The sequence below is a fragment of the Peromyscus leucopus genome, chromosome 15 (genome assembly GCF_004664715.2).
Source record: "Peromyscus leucopus breed LL Stock chromosome 15, UCI_PerLeu_2.1, whole genome shotgun sequence".
NCBI classification, from domain to species: Eukaryota; Metazoa; Chordata; class Mammalia; order Rodentia; family Cricetidae; genus Peromyscus; species Peromyscus leucopus.
Window position 1 is genome coordinate 19,717,615 of NC_051076.1, and position 17,748 is coordinate 19,735,362.

At 44.4% G+C, this 17,748-nt stretch overlaps 1 protein-coding gene across 2 annotated transcripts in view; it reads left to right on the top strand.

Annotated features, from left to right (window-relative positions):
* Window positions 1-17,748, top strand: part of Smyd3 (SET and MYND domain containing 3) — a 575,124-nt gene that overhangs the window by 62,292 nt on the left and 495,084 nt on the right. Inside the window, exon 1 of one of the 2 annotated variants that reach the window (XM_028865491.2) lies at window positions 16,673-16,764. The exons of the other annotated variant lie outside the window; for it this stretch is intronic. Within the exon in view, the coding sequence (XP_028721324.1) occupies window positions 16,757-16,764 (8 nt within the window). The 5' untranslated portion in view covers window positions 16,673-16,756. Of the gene's footprint in view, window positions 1-16,672; window positions 16,765-17,748 lie in introns of those variants that run through there. 2 annotated transcript variants of the gene reach the window in all.

Genomic DNA, 17,748 nt, shown 5'->3' on the forward strand with positions numbered 1-17,748 from the left:
AGTGTGCTGTCCCGGATCTGCACCCCAGCTTAACTTTTGAAACTACTAATTTATTTTCATGAATCCCTAAAAATAGCCATTTCATCTACACTAAATAGAAAAAACATGGGCTGTTACCTTTAGATTTAAGATTTTAACAAGTAACTCTAACCAGTTGGAGTGATTGCATCTTCCTAAAGAAACAATCAAAATATTTTGTTTTTTTATTTGGATGTGATCTAAGCAAAAAAGCTGAGAATGAATGGTCTTTCTTTCTTTCTTTCTTTCTTTCTTTCTTTCTTTCTTTCTTTCTTTCTTTCTTTCTTTCTTTCTTTCTTTCTTTCTTCTCTCTCTCTCTCTCTCTCTCTCTCTCTCTCTCTCCTCCCTCCCTCCTCCTTCTTCCCTTCCTCCCTCCCTCCCTCCTCCCTCCCTCCCTCCCTTCCTCCCTTCTTCCCTCCTTTCCTTCTTTTTTCTTTTTTCTTTTTTTTGGTTCTAAAGCAGTTTTGGGACTTGATGAAGCTGTAAACCAAAGCATAGAAATGGGTTGGTTTTGGCCGGGCGTGGTGGCGCACGCCTTTAATCCCAGCACTCGGGAGCAGAGGCAGGCGGATCTCTGTGAGTTCGAGGCCAGCCTGGCTACAAGTGAGCTCCAGGAAAGCGCAAAGCTACACAGAGAAACCTGTCTCGAAAAAACCAAAAAAAAAAAAAAAAAAAAAAAAAAAAAAAAAAAAAAAAAAAGAAATGGGTTGGTTTCTAGACACTTTGTTTTCTGTGTTTGTGTATGTGAGTGTGTTGTGTGAGTGTATGGTGTATGTACGTGTGCATGCAGGGGACATCCAGTTGTGCAGACATTGGAAGAAGGCATTGGGCATTCTCTTTTAGTCTTTGGGGCAGCGTCTCTTCCTGAACCTACAGCTTGTGCGTGCATGCGTGCGTTTCTACTGAGATGGAAGCCAGCAGGCCTCAGAGATCTCTCGTCTCCATTCCCCCCAGCGCTGAGGTCACAGACACAGATGGGACCACATCTGGCTTGTAATGCGGATGCTGGGGTCCAACTCAGCTCCCCATGGCTGTGCAGCGAGTGCTGTTGGCCACTGCGCCGTTTCTCCAGGTCCTGGATGTTTTGTTTCTTTCTCAGTTAACGCAACGAGGAGAAATTAATAGGAAACCAATGATGAATGTGTATTTTTGTTTGGTAGTTTACAGATGTTTCATGTAGCATCATGTAAATCTTGACTACAAATGGGCTCATAAATGTGTAAATGTTTATTTTCTTTGTGTGTGTGTGTCTGTCTGTCTGTGTGTGTCTGCCTGCCTATCTGTCTTTCCGTCTGTGTATAGGCCAGAGGTTGACAGTGAGGTGTCTGCTTCTATCATTGTCTACCTTGTTTTTTGAGATACAGTCTTTCACTGAACATGGACCCCACCATTTCAGCAAGACAGGCTGGCATACGCCCGCCTCCGTTACCCAGCTCAGACAGACTTTTAGGTGTGGGCTGGAGATTCGAACTCAGGTCCTCTTGCCTGCGCGGCAAACACTTTAACCGCTGAAACCTCTTTCTAGTGCTTACGTTTTATTTTTCTTATTGAAGAATTTAATTTATTTAGATTTTTGTAATGTTAATGGTCTATAGTAGAGATGTTTACTATTACAATAGAGACTTTCATTTTTTTTTTTCCCTAAAAACTATTTGGTACTAGAATTCATAGTATACTTTTCATCTCTTCTCAATATAAACCGATACCTATCTGAAGCCAGTAAATAATACCTGGTTACCTGCAACCCAGTGTATATTTTTATATTTTATTGCATTCATCTTTATTTCCTTGTTCAGTTTACTTAATAAAAAAGGATGGTAACCCCCTTTTCAATTGACTTCACAGCACACTGATGGGTGCAGCCGACTGTGCCTCCCCTGCAATCCCCAGGCAGAGGTTAGTAGTCAGCAGCTGGCGATTGAGGGCTGCTGGTTCTTCTGTTGCTGTGAGACAGATGCAGCTGCCCTTCCCTTAGCCGCCGTGGGCATCCAGATGCAGGCTGGCCTCTGTTGACGCGCACCCGGGCCACTTTAGACCCTGCTCCACACTCTCACCCTGTGTTGTCCCCCACGGTCCGTGCTTACTGTGGTCCTGGCTACTCTTTCTAAAAAACATTGATGTACAATTTTTATGTAATATGAAAAGAAACGGCACTAGCAATTCTAGAACATTTCCATCATTTCTTAAAGCAGTGGTTCTCAACCTGTTCGTCGTGACCCCTTTGGGGTTGAATGACCCTTTCACAGGGGTCGTCTAAGACCATCGGAAAACACAGGTATTTACATTATGATCATAACAGTTGCAAAATTACAGTTACGAAGTAGCAACAAAGTAATTTTGTGGTTGGGGGTCACCACAGTATGAGGAACTGTATTAAAGAGTCACAGCACTAGGAAGCTTGAGAACTGCTGATCTAGAGGAACCTGTTACCTCTCAAGTCTTCTTTCCCTGTCCTTTGAAAACCACAGGCCATTTCCTGTCTCTGTTGGCTCTTCCCTCCCTCCCTCCTTTTCTTCCTCCTCTTTCATCTCTCCTACCCTTCCCTTTTCTCCCCTCCCTCCCTCCTTCCCCCCTCCCCCTTTCCCTCCTTCCCCCTCCCCTTTCCTTCCCTCCCTCCCTCCTCCCTCCCTCCCTCCCTCTCTTCCTTCCTCCCTCCCTCCCTCCCTTCTTTTTTTCTTTTTTAATTCTCCCTAATAGCACTCAGGTTGGTCTGGAAGTTGCTGTGTGGCCCAGGCTGGCCTTGAACTCAGGATTTTCCTGCCTCTGCCTCATTATAGGCATGTGCCCCCATACCCATCTTGGCCTCTTTCTTCTAATATAATCATCTCAGGATTTGTTGTGGTGTAGTTTGTATTTACTTCATTCCTTTCTGTGGCTGGATACTATGTCACGGCCTGGACGCTACATTTTCTTATCCATTCATCAGTTGATGGACTTTTGGTTATTCCCCCTTCCGTCTATTATGAATTATGCTGCCATGAGCTAAGTTTCTTTTTTCTTTTTTAAAAGACATTTTTATTTCTCTTCTTTATACAAGTAGGAGTGAAGTGCAGTGTCTTTCTGAGTTGGTGCTCAACGGTTTCCTCTAGAGGCTGCACTGTGTCATACCATCAGTGTGCAAAGCTTCTTCATGTTTTTACCAATACTTATTTCCATTAAAAAATGATTATAGCCATCCTAGTTTGGATTGAAGGGACATCTCATTCTGATTTTGATTTGTGTTTCCCTAGTGACAAATACTATTGAACATCTTTTTAAAAAGACATTTATTTATTTTATTAAATGTCTTTTAAAAAAGACATTATTTATCTTTAAAAAACCCACACACATTCATTTATCGTGTGTGTGTGTGTGTGTGTGTGTGTGTGTGCGCGCATACAGGAGGATCAAAGGACACCTTGCATCAGTCCGGTCTTTACTCCATCATGTGGGTCCCAGGAATTGACCTCAGGTCCTGGTGGCAAGTGCCTTACCTGCTGAGCCATCCTGCTGGCTCTGGGTTTCTTTCTTTCTTTCTTTTTTTTTTTTTTTTAAGCTAGCATATACACTATGGGTTTTAGTGTATACACGTATGGCATACTTTGTTGAACACATTTTCAATTGGCCTGTCTCTTCATTGTTGAACTTACGAATTATTTTTATAATTTAGATATAAACTTCCACCATACATGTGGTTCTTGTTTCAGTGTGGGGCATTAGACCCAGAGCCTTGCCGTTGCTGAGCCTCGTGGTGTTCTACCACGGAGGGCCTGGGCTGGTTTCAGGCTCCTGGGCTCACGTGATTTTCCTGCCTTAGCCTCCAAGGAGCTGGGACTTGAAGAGCACACCATCATGCCTGGCTTGTTTTCCTACCCTGTTAGTAGTGCCCTTTGATTCAGAAATACTTACATTTGATGAAAGCTATTTTATCTTTAAAAATACATACTTTTTGTACTTTTGTTATTGCATTTAAAGAAATTATTTCCAGGAGTGGTGGCCCATGCCTGTAAATCTGAACACCCGGAGGCAAACACCGAGGATCCCAAATCCTAGGCCGGCCCTGGCTGTACGGTGAATCCCTTTCTCAAGAACAGAAACAAACAACAAACAACAAAGAAATGTCCAAAATTGTTATCTAATTCAAGGCTGTGAAGATTTATATGAATTTCCTTCTAAGAGCTCTATGTTTAACTTTACATTTAGGTATTGGATGTACTATTTTGAGTTAATTTCATACACAAAGTGAAGTAGGGATTAAAATGGATTCTTTTGCTAATGAATACAGAGGATTTTCCCCCCTATCTTTGTTAGAATATTAACCTCTGTATTTAGTGTGGAGACCCTCAGAGGATTCCTAGTGAGAACTTACTCCGGGTTCAAGAATCTGAGTTTGCTTTACCCAGCAGGACTGCATAAGGGGATGATTTGACCACAGGCATGGTTACCAGGTGTTTGGAAAGGTCTGCACTTGGCATTGTTATAAAAAGCCCTTTTGAAGAGGTAGAAGGTGCTGTTGAGTTTTGACCCGGGTCTTCCCAAAGTTATCCTGTGTTTCTCCTCTTTGTTGTCTTTCTATCTAATATTTTCTTATTCCTCTCTCCTCCTCATAGGGACCCTGGAAAAGGTGGGAGCTGGCCTCCCACAGTTTAGGAAGGAGAATGTGAATTTTCATGGCTTTACTCATTAACTCAGCAACACTAGCTTTGGAGATATTTATTAATAATGAATTAATTAATTTCTGCACCATAGCATGTATGTGGCGGTCTGAGGACAATGTGCATGTATTGATGGCTTCTTCTACCATGTGGGTTTTGGGATAGAACTCAGGTCGTCAGGCTTGGTGGCACGTGTAGTAGTTACCCACTGAGCCATCTTGCTGGATTGCCTTTTTTTTTTTTTTTTAAAAAAAAAACAACTTTATTAAAACTTGATTACATACCACAGCATTTATGTAATTAGCTGTATGATTCGGTAATTATGAGAAGAAAGAGAAGCTAGAAGCACATCGAGGAAGTAGACCACGTTCCGGAACGCACTGAGAGTCACCAGCGACCATGATTGTTGGTGTGCCTGTGTGCATTTGTTTACAGAGACAAAAACATTTAATCTCTTCCAAAAAAGCTGCCACTTCATTTGCCTCTTGGGGATTTCTTGGTTGTTCCCAAGGTTCAGATGTAGGTAGGACTGGGTGTCTGGGCTTTTCTGTAAGGAAAACCAGGGAGCTGACGGTGTCTCCCGGGAGGCAGAGCCTGGTTAACGCATCTCTCGGAGTCTTGCTCCAGCTGACTCTCATCATTCACTCGTGAGCTTGTGTGTAGAACGTCTTGATGGTTGAAAACTCATTTTCCACGTGTGGCTTCATAATAGAAATCTGATCCCATGATACATTCGCAGAAGAAAGATAGAAATAAAAGAAAGTTCTCGGCTAACTAGATTTTATTTTCCTTTTGTTGACATCTTTTATGTTTTGGCAAAAGAGGAGTTGGGTCTCTTAAAGAATTCCCTCTGAACATCTGCCAGTTCACTGACATTTCTAGTTAAGAAGGTTTTCAAACTTAACATACACCTCCTCTCTTGCACAGCAGATGGGAAAGATCAATGGGCCGCCATAGAGAACCACAGCCCCCCTTTTCCTAGCTATTTGATCTTTGATCTTAAGACAACTTTTAACCATGCAGTAATCTCCCAAGAGATTTAAGAAAATATTTTGTAAAGCAAAATGATGGGGACCATGAATGTGTAATTGGTCTTCTGAAAACGCTCTGCCAAACATGAAGCCAGTGGTTTCAAGAAATCATTATCAGCTGTTATGTGTTTTTTATTAGGCTGAGTTCTTAGTAGAGTTTATGTTTCAATGCATTATTGCAAGTTGGTTTTGAATTTATTGTTAGAGAAATAATGAGACCTTTCTTGATGATAAATCAACAGCCAGAAAAATAAACCACAACCATGAACAACCCAAACTCTCTAGTTAGGTTTTAAGATTAAAAATTAGGTTAGAATATTTTAATTTGGAACATTCCTTTTAAGTTGGCCCCCTAATGAACCTAGCCTTTTCGTAAACAAATTCAGGCACTAATAGGGACCACATTCTGATACAGAAGGAGCGTGGCCTCTAACCTTAACACGCAACAACACAATGCTGAATAACTGAGTGTTCCTTATTGTGTTTGAACTCCAGAGATCTCATGGCAGCCAGAGAACTAGAGGCCCAAGAGAGACAGGTGTACAAGGAGGTTCGAGAACTTACTTGTCTGTGCTACACACAGGGACACACTGTCCAGAATTCAGATAGCAATGGATTTCGTAGCTGCTGTTTGTGGGTTTGCAAGAGGGTGTGGTGTCCCTGAGCTGTAGGGAGTAGTCAATACCTGTGTATAGACCTTTTCTCCACAAACCACCTGATGATCCCCCACACAGGTAATTCCCTTGGTGGTATGGGGGGGGGGAGAACAGCTGTTCCAGATGTGACAAGGAGCTTGGCCAAGACTCCTCTTCCGTATCTTCTTGTCCTCTACTGAAAGGAGGTAGAGGGAAGCATGGTGGGGAGTGACTCAGGGTAGAGCTTGTCCCTAACACGTGCGGGACACCGTGAGTTCCATCTCCATTAAGGAAAAGGCAAACACTGCTGTTCCCTCTAGGGTACTCGTAGGAACTCATGGGCCTGCAGGAGGGGGTAAAGGCAAGCCTACCCTGGAGGGGGGATGTGAGCCCAGAGCTGCACCGAGGGGGGGTGGAGAGGCAGAAGCACGGAGAAGGCACGTCCCTGGTACCAAGGGAGAGAGTGACTGTCTAGAACGGATGCGTAATCAGAACACTGCCATTTCCATAGCAACGAGTCCTGAGTATCGGAGGACTGTTGTCGGAGGCACAGGACTCCTGTGGAACCTTAGAAAGACAGCACCAAGTGAAACCCGAAGCAGGTAGCAAACCCTGAGAAAACGTCCTCACTCTGAAGGCCGGTCATCCCAGAGGATGGTGTATGTGGAGGGAAATAAACCTCAAGCCAGACCCAACAGCCTGCTCAGTCCACACCGAAGGGAACAGAAAGGAAGGAGTACCCATTCCTAGGAATTAAAAACCATCATGACTTAAGTTTCATTTTCTTAGCAAGGTGTCTAGTTTTGGACAGAGTAGAAGACATGCAAAAAACAGTTCCGAGGGATTAGTTAACAGGGATTATAAATATAAAATAACCAGGCGGCGGTGGTGGTGCATGCCTTTAATCCCAGCACTTGGGAGACGGGCAGGTGGATCTCTGCGACTTTGAGCCTGGAGTACAAAGCAAGATCCAGGACAGCCAGGACTACACAGAGAAACCCTGTCTTGAAAAACAAAAAAGGGAACACCCCCGCCCCAACTTTAACAAGGGAAGAACCTGGACAATTTTAGCAGATTGCTAAGACCTGTAGGAGTAGAAAAACAAAACAAAACAAAACAAGAACAAAGCCTCAAGATAGGTTTGATGACCTTGAAAATAGTTTAATAAAACTGATGAAAATGTGAAAAGGAAGAGCGAGCAGAAACAAATAAAATCCTCTCAAGCAGGTGAGAGCCATCAAGAGCCAATGCGCAGTATCAGTGAGTGAGTGTAACGGGAAGACTCTCCACTACTGAGGATCACCCTGGAGAGGGCTAACATGTCAGATGCATGGTGCTGCTTCTTCATCCTGATTCTGATTAAGATGCTGATTTTAGGGGAGGCTGGCCAAATACCTTACACATTAAACAGACGAACAAACAAACGATTTTTTAAAATTAAAAAGCAATAGATAATTGAATGAGTGATGTGGGGGAGCATTTCAGTGACAAAATTTCAATAAGTACAGAGACATTTGGGGAATAGAAAATAACCGTTGAGGTACCAAGTAATGATTGCGACAGTGCGGTCCAATGGTGAGCATTTGAGAAGATGGATTTTGCAGAGTTTCAAAGGCTTTTCCCCAGGATATTCATTATCAGGGAAAGAGAGTGGCAGATATCCTCACCAAGAGAAGAGCACATCACCTGTGGTGGTCCTGCCCAGTTGCATGACCGAATACTTAAATAACGAGAAAACCTCTCTTCAACCCCAAATACCCGACTATTGCTCTTCAGAAGCATCACCTGCCGGCGCCTGGAGGAGGATGCAGGGGGTAACAGTTCTCGCTGGACAAAGCCTGACGACCTGAATTTGATTCCCAGAACTCACATCAAGTGCTGGATGCGGGGCTGTGCATCTGCAAACCCAGCATCCTGTGGCGAGATGGGAGGAGGAGGAGACAGAGTTGGCGGAAGCTCGCGGTCCAGCTAGCCTGGGGTGTGATGTTCAGAAACGAGAGAGACCTTACCCCAAGAAGGCAGGTGGCAGGAACTGACTCCTGAAAGTTGTCCTGTGACCTCCTACGTGTGCACATGGCGTGCATCTGTACACACACGTGTACACACACACACACACACACACACATACACACACGCTTTAAAAAAATTACATGTCAAAGACAAGGAAAGACTTAGGGATGTCACAGACTGGATGAGGCTAAGGAAATGGAAATATATCACAGACTCGGAGAAAAGGACAGTGATGTTACTGCAAAAATTAATTCGAGTGAAATCTGAGTGAAGCCTAGGAAGCCTGTATTGCATAGAACTGAATTCATGCTGTTTCTTGGTTTTGTTATGGTTAAGACAATGTTAGGGGAAATGGGCCAAAGAATTCTTTTTTCTATTGTAGCTTTTATGTATATTTAAAATGATTTTAAAATAAAATTTAAAGGAAACAAATTTAGGCTTAAAATAATCCGCTGCCTGCAATAGTCTGTAAAGTGCAGTGTTCCCATTTCCAGGTGTTGGAGTACATCTGTGTGTTTAACGAGATCAAATTAACTTCATGCTTTTGTATAACATTCTTAGGGGATGTTTCATACCTAGATTTTGACCTCAAATATTTAGGACTTTCTTTTTTATCTTTTGAGTAGATATAGATTTGAACACGTACTGTTATTCACTAAAAACTTATAATTTTAAGGACTTTAAAAAGAAAATTGGCTATTGCTTTCTAACCCTTACTTTCTTTGTTGATTCAAGACTTGTTGAGTACAACCATGTGACGGGCTGGCCGAGTCCTGTCCGGCCCGACTCAGGGAAGCATTTGCCTGTAGCAAATGTCCAGTTTTTTAGAGAATGTAGGAAAAAAAAAATCTTTACAGAGAAATCCAGTTTCTTTGGGCTGTTCCAGTCTGTGTCGTTTCAATGAGTATGTTTTCTCCATTTTCTCATAATTTGCATGGGGAATTCTATCATTTAGAATCTTAAGTTAACTTCCCTCCTGTGTGCCCCCAGGCCAGACTGTTTCGGAGTTCTCAAGTTCCTGGTGGTTTTCCTCCCTTAGAGCTGTGGCTTCCTGTCCTTGGTGTGCCTTACCTAGTCTTCAAGTGACTCCGAATACCTCTGCACTTAGCACAGGTCTATAGCCAAGGAAGCTTCGAAGAACAAATATAAGGCCCTCATTTAAAAGTATACCAGTTTCCATGGCAATTGTTTTTCTTTGCATCATCATTTAAATTATTCTTTTAAAAACTAGCATATAAATTATGAGCTTTATTATGGTACTTTGACACACACACATTTAATTTCATATTTTTTTTTACAGTACTGGGGATTGGATTGAACTAAGACTTCTGGCCATGACAGTTGTACTTTACCACTGAGCTCTTTATCCTGACCTCTTTTTACTTGTTATTTTGAGATAGGGTCTTACTAAGTTGCCCAGGCTGGCCCCGAACTTCTGAACTGACACTTCTGCCTACCTAGCAGCTGAGATTTCAGGCCTGTGTTATCAGGCCCTGTTATCCCATGGTTCCATTCATAAAATTTGTTTTTGAGACCTGGGGCTCCTCTTTGTAGAAAATGATGTTGCATTGGAGATGTTTTGTCTACAAGAAGCACCTGAGCTCAGCAGCTTGAGAAGAAAGAGGTTTCCTTTGGCTTACAGCTTTGGAAGGTCTGTCCTGTCTGTCATTGGTGGCCTCTGTTGCCTTGGGCCTGTGACATACCACGTCATGGTGGGAGTATGTACTGAGCAAAACTGCTCATTTGTAGTTGGAGAGCAAAGACAGATGTAGGACAAGACCCAGAATGCCCTTCAAGAGCCTGTCCTCATCTCTTAAAGGTTTTGCTACCTCTAAGTAATACCACCCAAGGAACCAATCTTTGAAGGCTCTGGCTTTTTGGGGTGACATTCAAGACCTAAATTTTAGCAAATGCACATACATGGGAATATTTTCAGATCACTGCAAATGCACTGTTAAGGTCATCCATTGACCTAGGTAAATGAACATGTTTGGGCCAGAAAATGGAGTGTCTGTCTCTTGGCTTAGCTGTTATTACATTAGGAAATAATTTGGTGGGCATGATTATGATAACGCAAACAGTGAAAAGTTACCAAGAAAAGATTGTAGAATTTTTTTTTCTTTTTTTTGGTGAGGGGGCAGATTTCGAGGCAGGGTTTCTCTGTGTAGCCCTGGCTGTCCTGGAACTCTATAGACCAGGCTGGCCTCAAACTCAGAGATCACCTGCCTCTGCTTCCCGAGTGCTGGAATTAAAGGTGTGCGCCACCACTGCCCGGCTTATAGAATGTTTTTTAATGATGGATGTTGTGATGAAGGCATGCGGCAAGGTTATTGTAAAAGGCTTGGCTACCGGTATAGAGCAGGGGAGTGCTGGAGCCGTCCTCCGTGTGACGGCCAAGCTGGTCTCAAGTGTCCTTCTCATTTCCTTTCAGCAGACTGGGCAGGGAGCACGTGGAAGATGGCAGAGCTGGGAAACCCTTGACATCCCTCTGGAGTCTCATCGGCACCTGTGCAGGGAGGCCGGGAAGCGTTTCCTTCCCCATCTGGGTCCTTGGTGTCCTGTCTGCCCTTCGGCTCCTGCTGCGAGGCTCATTGAGTTTGCCGTTCGATGTGACCCTTTGAGTTCTCGGTGGTTTGATGTCTAAAGGGCTTAGGTTGAGTTTAGAGTCCGTCAGTGGTTATCAGTCTGCTCTGCGACAGGTCTGGCGTGATGTTTTATCGAGAGAGAATTGTTTGGAAGATCAGAATTGGTATTTTAAAACATACTAATAGGATCACGGCAGTTCATGGAAGAAGGGAATGAAGTTTGTACAGAGTCACACAAGAAAGTCAATGCTACTCTGGAGTTGCATATGTGTTTTGAAAGTCACCTTTAATGCTAAGTGCTCCCGACGGCACTTTGCTTATACACAGCCACTGTGAGTCTGCATTCTCTGATGGCGGGGCGTACCCGTCTGTAGAAATAAACCACGTTGCTATTGACAAGTCGTCGATGAATACAATAGAGCCTCCAGTGTACGCTTTCCCTGCTGACCGCTACCACCTCAGATTCTGTTACGTGAAACTCTTCTCCTTTCTGGTTTAATTTGTAAGGTGTCTGAGCTAACTTTGAGCTTTGTTAGTCATAGATAATGATCTTATTTGCCTTTATCCCTCGGAAATATTTGAAGAAAAGTAGTTTTCTTACTCTGGAGCCTGGCCTCATGCTAGAACTCCACGTGACACACTGACCTCAAAAACCTTCTTTTAAAGTGAAAATGAATAAACCCATTAAAAAGAGCCGCATTCTGTGTCTTGACACTGTGTAGATTACATATTTTGGGCTTTTGATGTCCTTCTTCCTAGAATGATCGCTCTGCCTCCGGTACCCTCTAATTAACGTTTCAAAAGGAGCCAAACACCCACCTGCTTGCTTCTCGTAGACTCTTTTTGTGAGAACAAGCAGAATGATTAACTTTCTAATTGATGTGTGGTGGCATAACTATCTGAAATACTTCCATTAAAGCAACGTAATTTTTAAAAAGATAGCCAAGTTAAATATGTAATCACTCTCCAGAGTAATTAAAATAAAAGAATGGATGTAATTACAGCGTGTGCCAGTCTCTGTGTAGGGCACACGTAACTGATGGCGCTGCCGTGCACATGCTGGCAGCAGAGGCTTCTGGTGTCCCCCTGGGGAGAGGGCTTGAGGAAGCCGGCCTCTCCTGCGGACGGACGGGACGGACGGACGCAGTGGTCCCGTCTGAGTTTCATGTAACTTCCGCTGTTACTGTTGAGGCTCATCTGCAATTATGCGCTGAGGTTAAAAAAGCGTATGTAGATCGGGCTGCCAGAATATGAGTTTCCTTCCGGAATATAGCCAGAGATGTGAATTTAAGATCTGAATTTTATCAACCGCTGTAAGAAAGGGAATGTTTGCATTTTTTTTAATGGCTCATTTTATGATAAGGTAGAGTCCTTTTTAGGTAAAGAGTAACTGAGTAAAACTAAACTTTTGAGGTTGAATTTGGTTGCCTGGCGTCGGCCTGGCAGATAGTGGCCAAAGCAGAGAGTACTTTATGGAACAGAGACCCATAAAATGGCGTCTTCTGGGACGGGGTCATGCCAAAGGTGTTACCTTACCTTTGTTGTTGTTTGAGACAAGGTTTCTCTGGGTAGCCTTGGCTGCCCTGGAACTCACTATGTAGACCAGGCTGGCCTCGAACTCACAGAGATCTGTCTCCCTCTGCCTCCCAAGTGCTGGGATCAAACGCCTGTGCCACCACCGCCCAGCAAAGGTGTTACTTGCATACCTTTTAATCATATTTTGCTGATCAGTTTCTTTGCTGGAGTGGGTTCATTTAATCAACAAGTTAGCATTCTGATTAAAGCAGAACATTAATTTGTGCAAGATAACAAATGAGTTATGCTGGCTAAATTAGTATAGAATTTCTAAGAATTTGTTATTTTATTTGTATGCATGTTTGGCCTGCATGTATGTCTGTGCATCACTCGGATGCAGTGCCTGCGGAGGCCAGAAGAGGGCATCGTATCCTCGGGAGCTGCAGTCACAGACAGTTGTGAGCTGCCATGTGGGTGCCGGGAACTGAACCCAGGTCCTCTGCAAGAGCAGCCAGTGCTCTTAACTGCTGAGCTATCTCTCTAGCTCCCTTGAAAATAATTTTATGTGTTTTACATCTGTGTTTTATTTAGGGTAAGCGTTTTGAATGGGATCCAGCCTACTGTTTCCTGTAATATTTTGCCAACCCGAAGACCTTTCCATCAGTTTACATCGTCTCTGATCAGGGGCATTCTTTTCTGTGCATCTTGTTCTGACCCTGTGTGCACACCCTGCTCCCATCCCTGCTGGTTAGTCACGTGCTTTCAGCCAGCTCATCCATGACCCAGGGGATAGGTTTCCACTTCTGTCTTTAGGTGAACTTGGTTAGTATTCTTTCCTTTTTTTTTTCTTTTTTTTTGAAATGGTCTCATATAGCCCAGACTGGCCTTCAACTCCTTGCTCTTCCTCCCTCCAATGATGGGATTACAGTGTAGACGAATTGCTAAATGGTCTTATTACATAAAAAACACGGAGCCCGATATAGGGGTGAAAACCTGGGAGATCAGAGGAATAGGAAAAGCTACAAGCTCACCTCACTGACACCTCAGTCTCCAGAGACCTACTTCCTGCATACCCACGCCTATATGCCTTTCTGTTCTGCTATATCATTTGCTCTCTCTGTCCATCTACATCACTTCCTCTTCCTGCCTGGCTCTGTCACTTCCTGTCTGTCTGTACAGATCTCCAGACCTCCATGGTTAACTAGTGTTGGAATTTAAGGCATGTGCTACCAAGCCTGGCTCTGTTCCCAGTGTGGCCTTGAACTCACAGAGATCCAGACAGATCCCTGCCTCCCAGTGATAGGATTAAAGGCGTGTGCTACCGTTGCCCGACTTCTCTGTTTAATATAGTTGCTGGCCTTTTCCTCTGGTCCTCAGATAAATTTCATTGGGGGACACAGATAAATATCACCACATTACAGGAGTATGCTGCTGCCCACTTCGTTATTCTCTTGTGTTTTGTCCACCTAACAGTATTTTGTTTTTGATGGTAACAAAATAACCATGTTAAATGAATGAATTTTCATCATTTAAACAAATGTCAAAAAGATTGTTTCAACATATAATCAATATAGTAGTTACTGATGTATTTTACACTTCCCCCTCCTTTTGTGGCATAGAATCTCATTAGATTGCCCTGGCTTGTATTGAACTCAGTCTGTAGCACAAGCTGGCCACAAATTTGCAGTCTTCTTGTCTCAGCCCCAACTGTTGGGATTACAGTCATGTGCCACCATGCCTGACTTCTTATCAGGACATTTAAATTTTGATTTTTTTAAGACAGGGTCTTCTATGTCTGCCTCTCGCTCCACCTTTCAACTTCTGCTATTAATGGTGTGTACTACCATGCCTGGCTTCTTTTAAACTTTAAAACATTTCAAGTGAGTTTTATACTCAGCTCATCTGGTTTCAGACTGTCCCTATTTCAGTGCTCAGGAGTCATGCAGTCACATTCTGTAGGCCTGTAGTACTGCTTTGGGGGAGTCCTGGCTTCCCATCTCCATCCTTGGGGTTTTAAGCCTGGCTCCATCATTGTTCAGTGATGGAGTCCAGTATGGACCTTAGCATACAGCCTCCCTCTCCCGTTCTGTGTGTGGTCCTGTGCTCTCACCCCCAGTGTGCCTCCTGCTCTCTGACTTATTCCTGAGGTGAAGAGAAGTCAGGAGGGGGTTCCCAGGTGTGCAGTCAGGAGGGGGGGGTTCCCAGGTGTGTAGTCAGGAGGAGGGGGTTCCCAGGTGTGCAGTCAGGAGGAGGGGGTTCCAGGTGTCAGTCAGGAGGAGGGGGGGTTCTCAGGTGTGCAGTCAGGAGGAGGGGGTTCCCAGGTGTGCAGTCAGGAGGAGGGGGTTCCCAGGTGTGCAGTCAGGAGGAGGGGGTTCCCAGGTGTGCAGTCAGGAGGGGGGGTTCCCAGGTGTGCAGTCAGGAGGAGGGGGTTCCCAGGTGTGCAGTCAGGAGGAGGGGGGGGTTCCCAGGTGTGCAGTCAGGAGGGGGGGGGGTTCCCAGTGGTGTGCAGTCAGGAGGGGGGGTTCCCAGGTGTGCAGTCAAGGAGGGGGGGGTTCCCAGGTGTGCAGTCAGGAGGAGGGGGTTCCCAGGTGTGCAGTCAGGAGGGGGGGAGGGGGGGTCAGGGGGGGGGGTTCCCAGGTGTGCAGTCAGGAGGGGGGTTCCCAGGTGTGCAGTCAGGAGGGGGGCATGTCCCAAGTGTGCAGTCAGGTAAGGCTTTAGGTCTAGTTAATTTTGTTCTTTCCATAGATCTTTGGCATTTCCTCAAGGTCTGCTACCATTCTTGTGGTCTCTGCTTTCAGAGTTCTAGGACACGGTGACTCCTTTTCAGCTTTTTATTTTATTTCCGCCACCCTCTTCGAAGTGGGTCTCTTTCTGGTTAAGCCAGCTTCTAGAACTTTGTTGTCATAGACTCACAGTGGGTTTAGTTGTTCTCTTTATGCACATTCCTCTAACTTAGGGAGTCTAGTGCTGCGATAACACACTGTTCCCAAAGCAACTTGGGGAGGATGGGGTTTATTTGGCTTACACTTCCATATCACTGTTCATCACCAAAGGAAGTCAGGACAGGAACTCACACAGGGCAGGAACCTGGAGGCAGGAGCTGATGCAGAGGGAATGGCTGTTCACTGGCTTGCTCTTCATGGTTTGCTCAGCCTGCTTTTTTATAGAACCCAGGACCACCAACCCAGGGATGGCACCACCCACAATGGGCTGGACCCTCCCCCATTAATCACTAATTGAGAATACGCCACACAGGCTTGCCTAGAGCCTGATCTATGGAGGCAATTTCTGCACTGAGGCTCCCTCTTCTCAGATGGCTGTAGCTTCTGTCAAACTGACATAAACTAGTCAGCATGTTCTCATTCCCTTCTTTAACAAGATATGACTCTAGTGGAATCCTGAGGAAGTAGTGAAGTAGCTGAAGGTCTTCACTTGGTGTCTTCACTGACAGACATGTATAGCCTTTCTCGTTCAGTCTCGTGGCTCTCCTGGGGCCTATAGCCTGATGATTCCGTAGTGCTAGAAAGAAACTCGTGATAAACGCTCCCTTAGGTCCTTATTTTCGCAGACTCACTGGGCTCTATGTTACAAACTCTGAAATGTCCCAGCAATGGAATGTGCCCGCTGTCTCCTCATGGAGAAGAGAGCCTGCAAAGGTCAGAGGAATGGGCAACTGGAGGCATTTTAGAAGCACGGTGGTGGCTCACGTCTTTAATCCCAGCACTCAGGAGGCAGAGGCAGGCGGATCTCTGTGAGTTCGAGGCCAGCCTGGTCTTATAGATCGAGTTCCAGGACAGCCAAACAAAACCCCCCAGAAGCGGTGCTGAGACGGTGAGATGTGTTCTTCCCTCCGTACTTCCTCAGCGAAGCCTCTTGGCTGTCCCTTTTCTTTCCCCTCTTCATCATTAAAAGATGTCAGACTTGCAAGAGCTCATTTCCACTTTCTCCTCCAGGCTAGCCAGTGTCTCTACTAGCAGACACTTTCTCCAAAGATCTTCACTTTTCCTTCCGCCTGTCTCTGTTTACCCACCTCACAAGTCTCCAGCATCAGGTGCAGCCCTGAGTAAACAAGCAGACAGGACTTTCTCGTGGGTCGAGGGTCTGCTATGGAACAGTCTGGGAAACCACAGTTGCTTATTTGAGTCATTGAAGAACAATGCATCAGGCTGGAGAGATGGCTCAGCAGTTGGAGCATTAGCTGCTCTTCCAGAGGACCCAGGTTTGATTCCCACGTGGTGGCTTACAACCATCTGGAACTCTACTTCATGTGGATCTGATGCCATCTTCTGACTTCTGCAGACACCAGGCATCAAGTGGTACACAGGCATATGTCCAGGTGAATCACTTACACACATAAAAGTAAATAATTAAAGAAATATGTTTCTCATCTCTATAACTTATGTAAATTTTAATTCTATCTATCTATCTATCTATCTATCTATCTATCTATCTATCTATCTATCTATCTATCATCTATCTATCATCTATTGTGTGTGTGTGTGTGTGTGCACTTGCATGTGCCTGTGTGTGCATTCTATGGTGTGTGTGTGTATGTGTGTGTGGAGGGAGATCAGAAGACAGTATTTGAGAACTGGGTCCTAGGTACTGAACTAAGCTCATCAGGGTTGGCAGCTAGCCTTCGCCTGCTGGGCCATCTCACCAGTGCTAATGTAAGTTTTAATGTAAAATATAGGTATATCATTTCCATTTTGACAATTTTTAATTATACTATATACCAGCTCTAGTTATATTCACAGTATTGTAGCTGAAAGTTTTTCTGTGTTCTGCCTGGTCCACAGCTGCTCAGATCCAAGTGAACACATAGAGGCTTATATTAATTAAAACTACTGGGCCATTAGCTCAGGCCTGTCATTGACTAGCTCTTACATTTAAACTTACCCCATTTCTGTTAATCTATATGTCACCACGTGTTCCATGGCTTTATCTGTGTACCATTACATGCTGCTCCCTGGATGGTGGGCTGGCGTCTCCTGACTCAGCCTTTCTTTTCCTAGAATTTTCCATGTCTGCTTATACCACTATACTTCCTGCCTGGCCACTGGCCAATCAGCATTTTCTTAAACCAGTTTACAAAAGCATTATTCCACAGCATAATATTGTATAAAAATCAATACTATCTTTTTATTTTTGTTTTGAGACATGGTCTGGCCATGTAGCTCAGGCTGCTCTTAACTCAAGATTCACCCACCTTAGCCTCTTAAGTACTGGTATGGTAGGCATGTGCAGGCCAGTCCTGGCTGGACGGGTCTGTAATTCCAGCTATTTCAGAGGCAGAGGCAGGAGGATCACAGGTTCAATG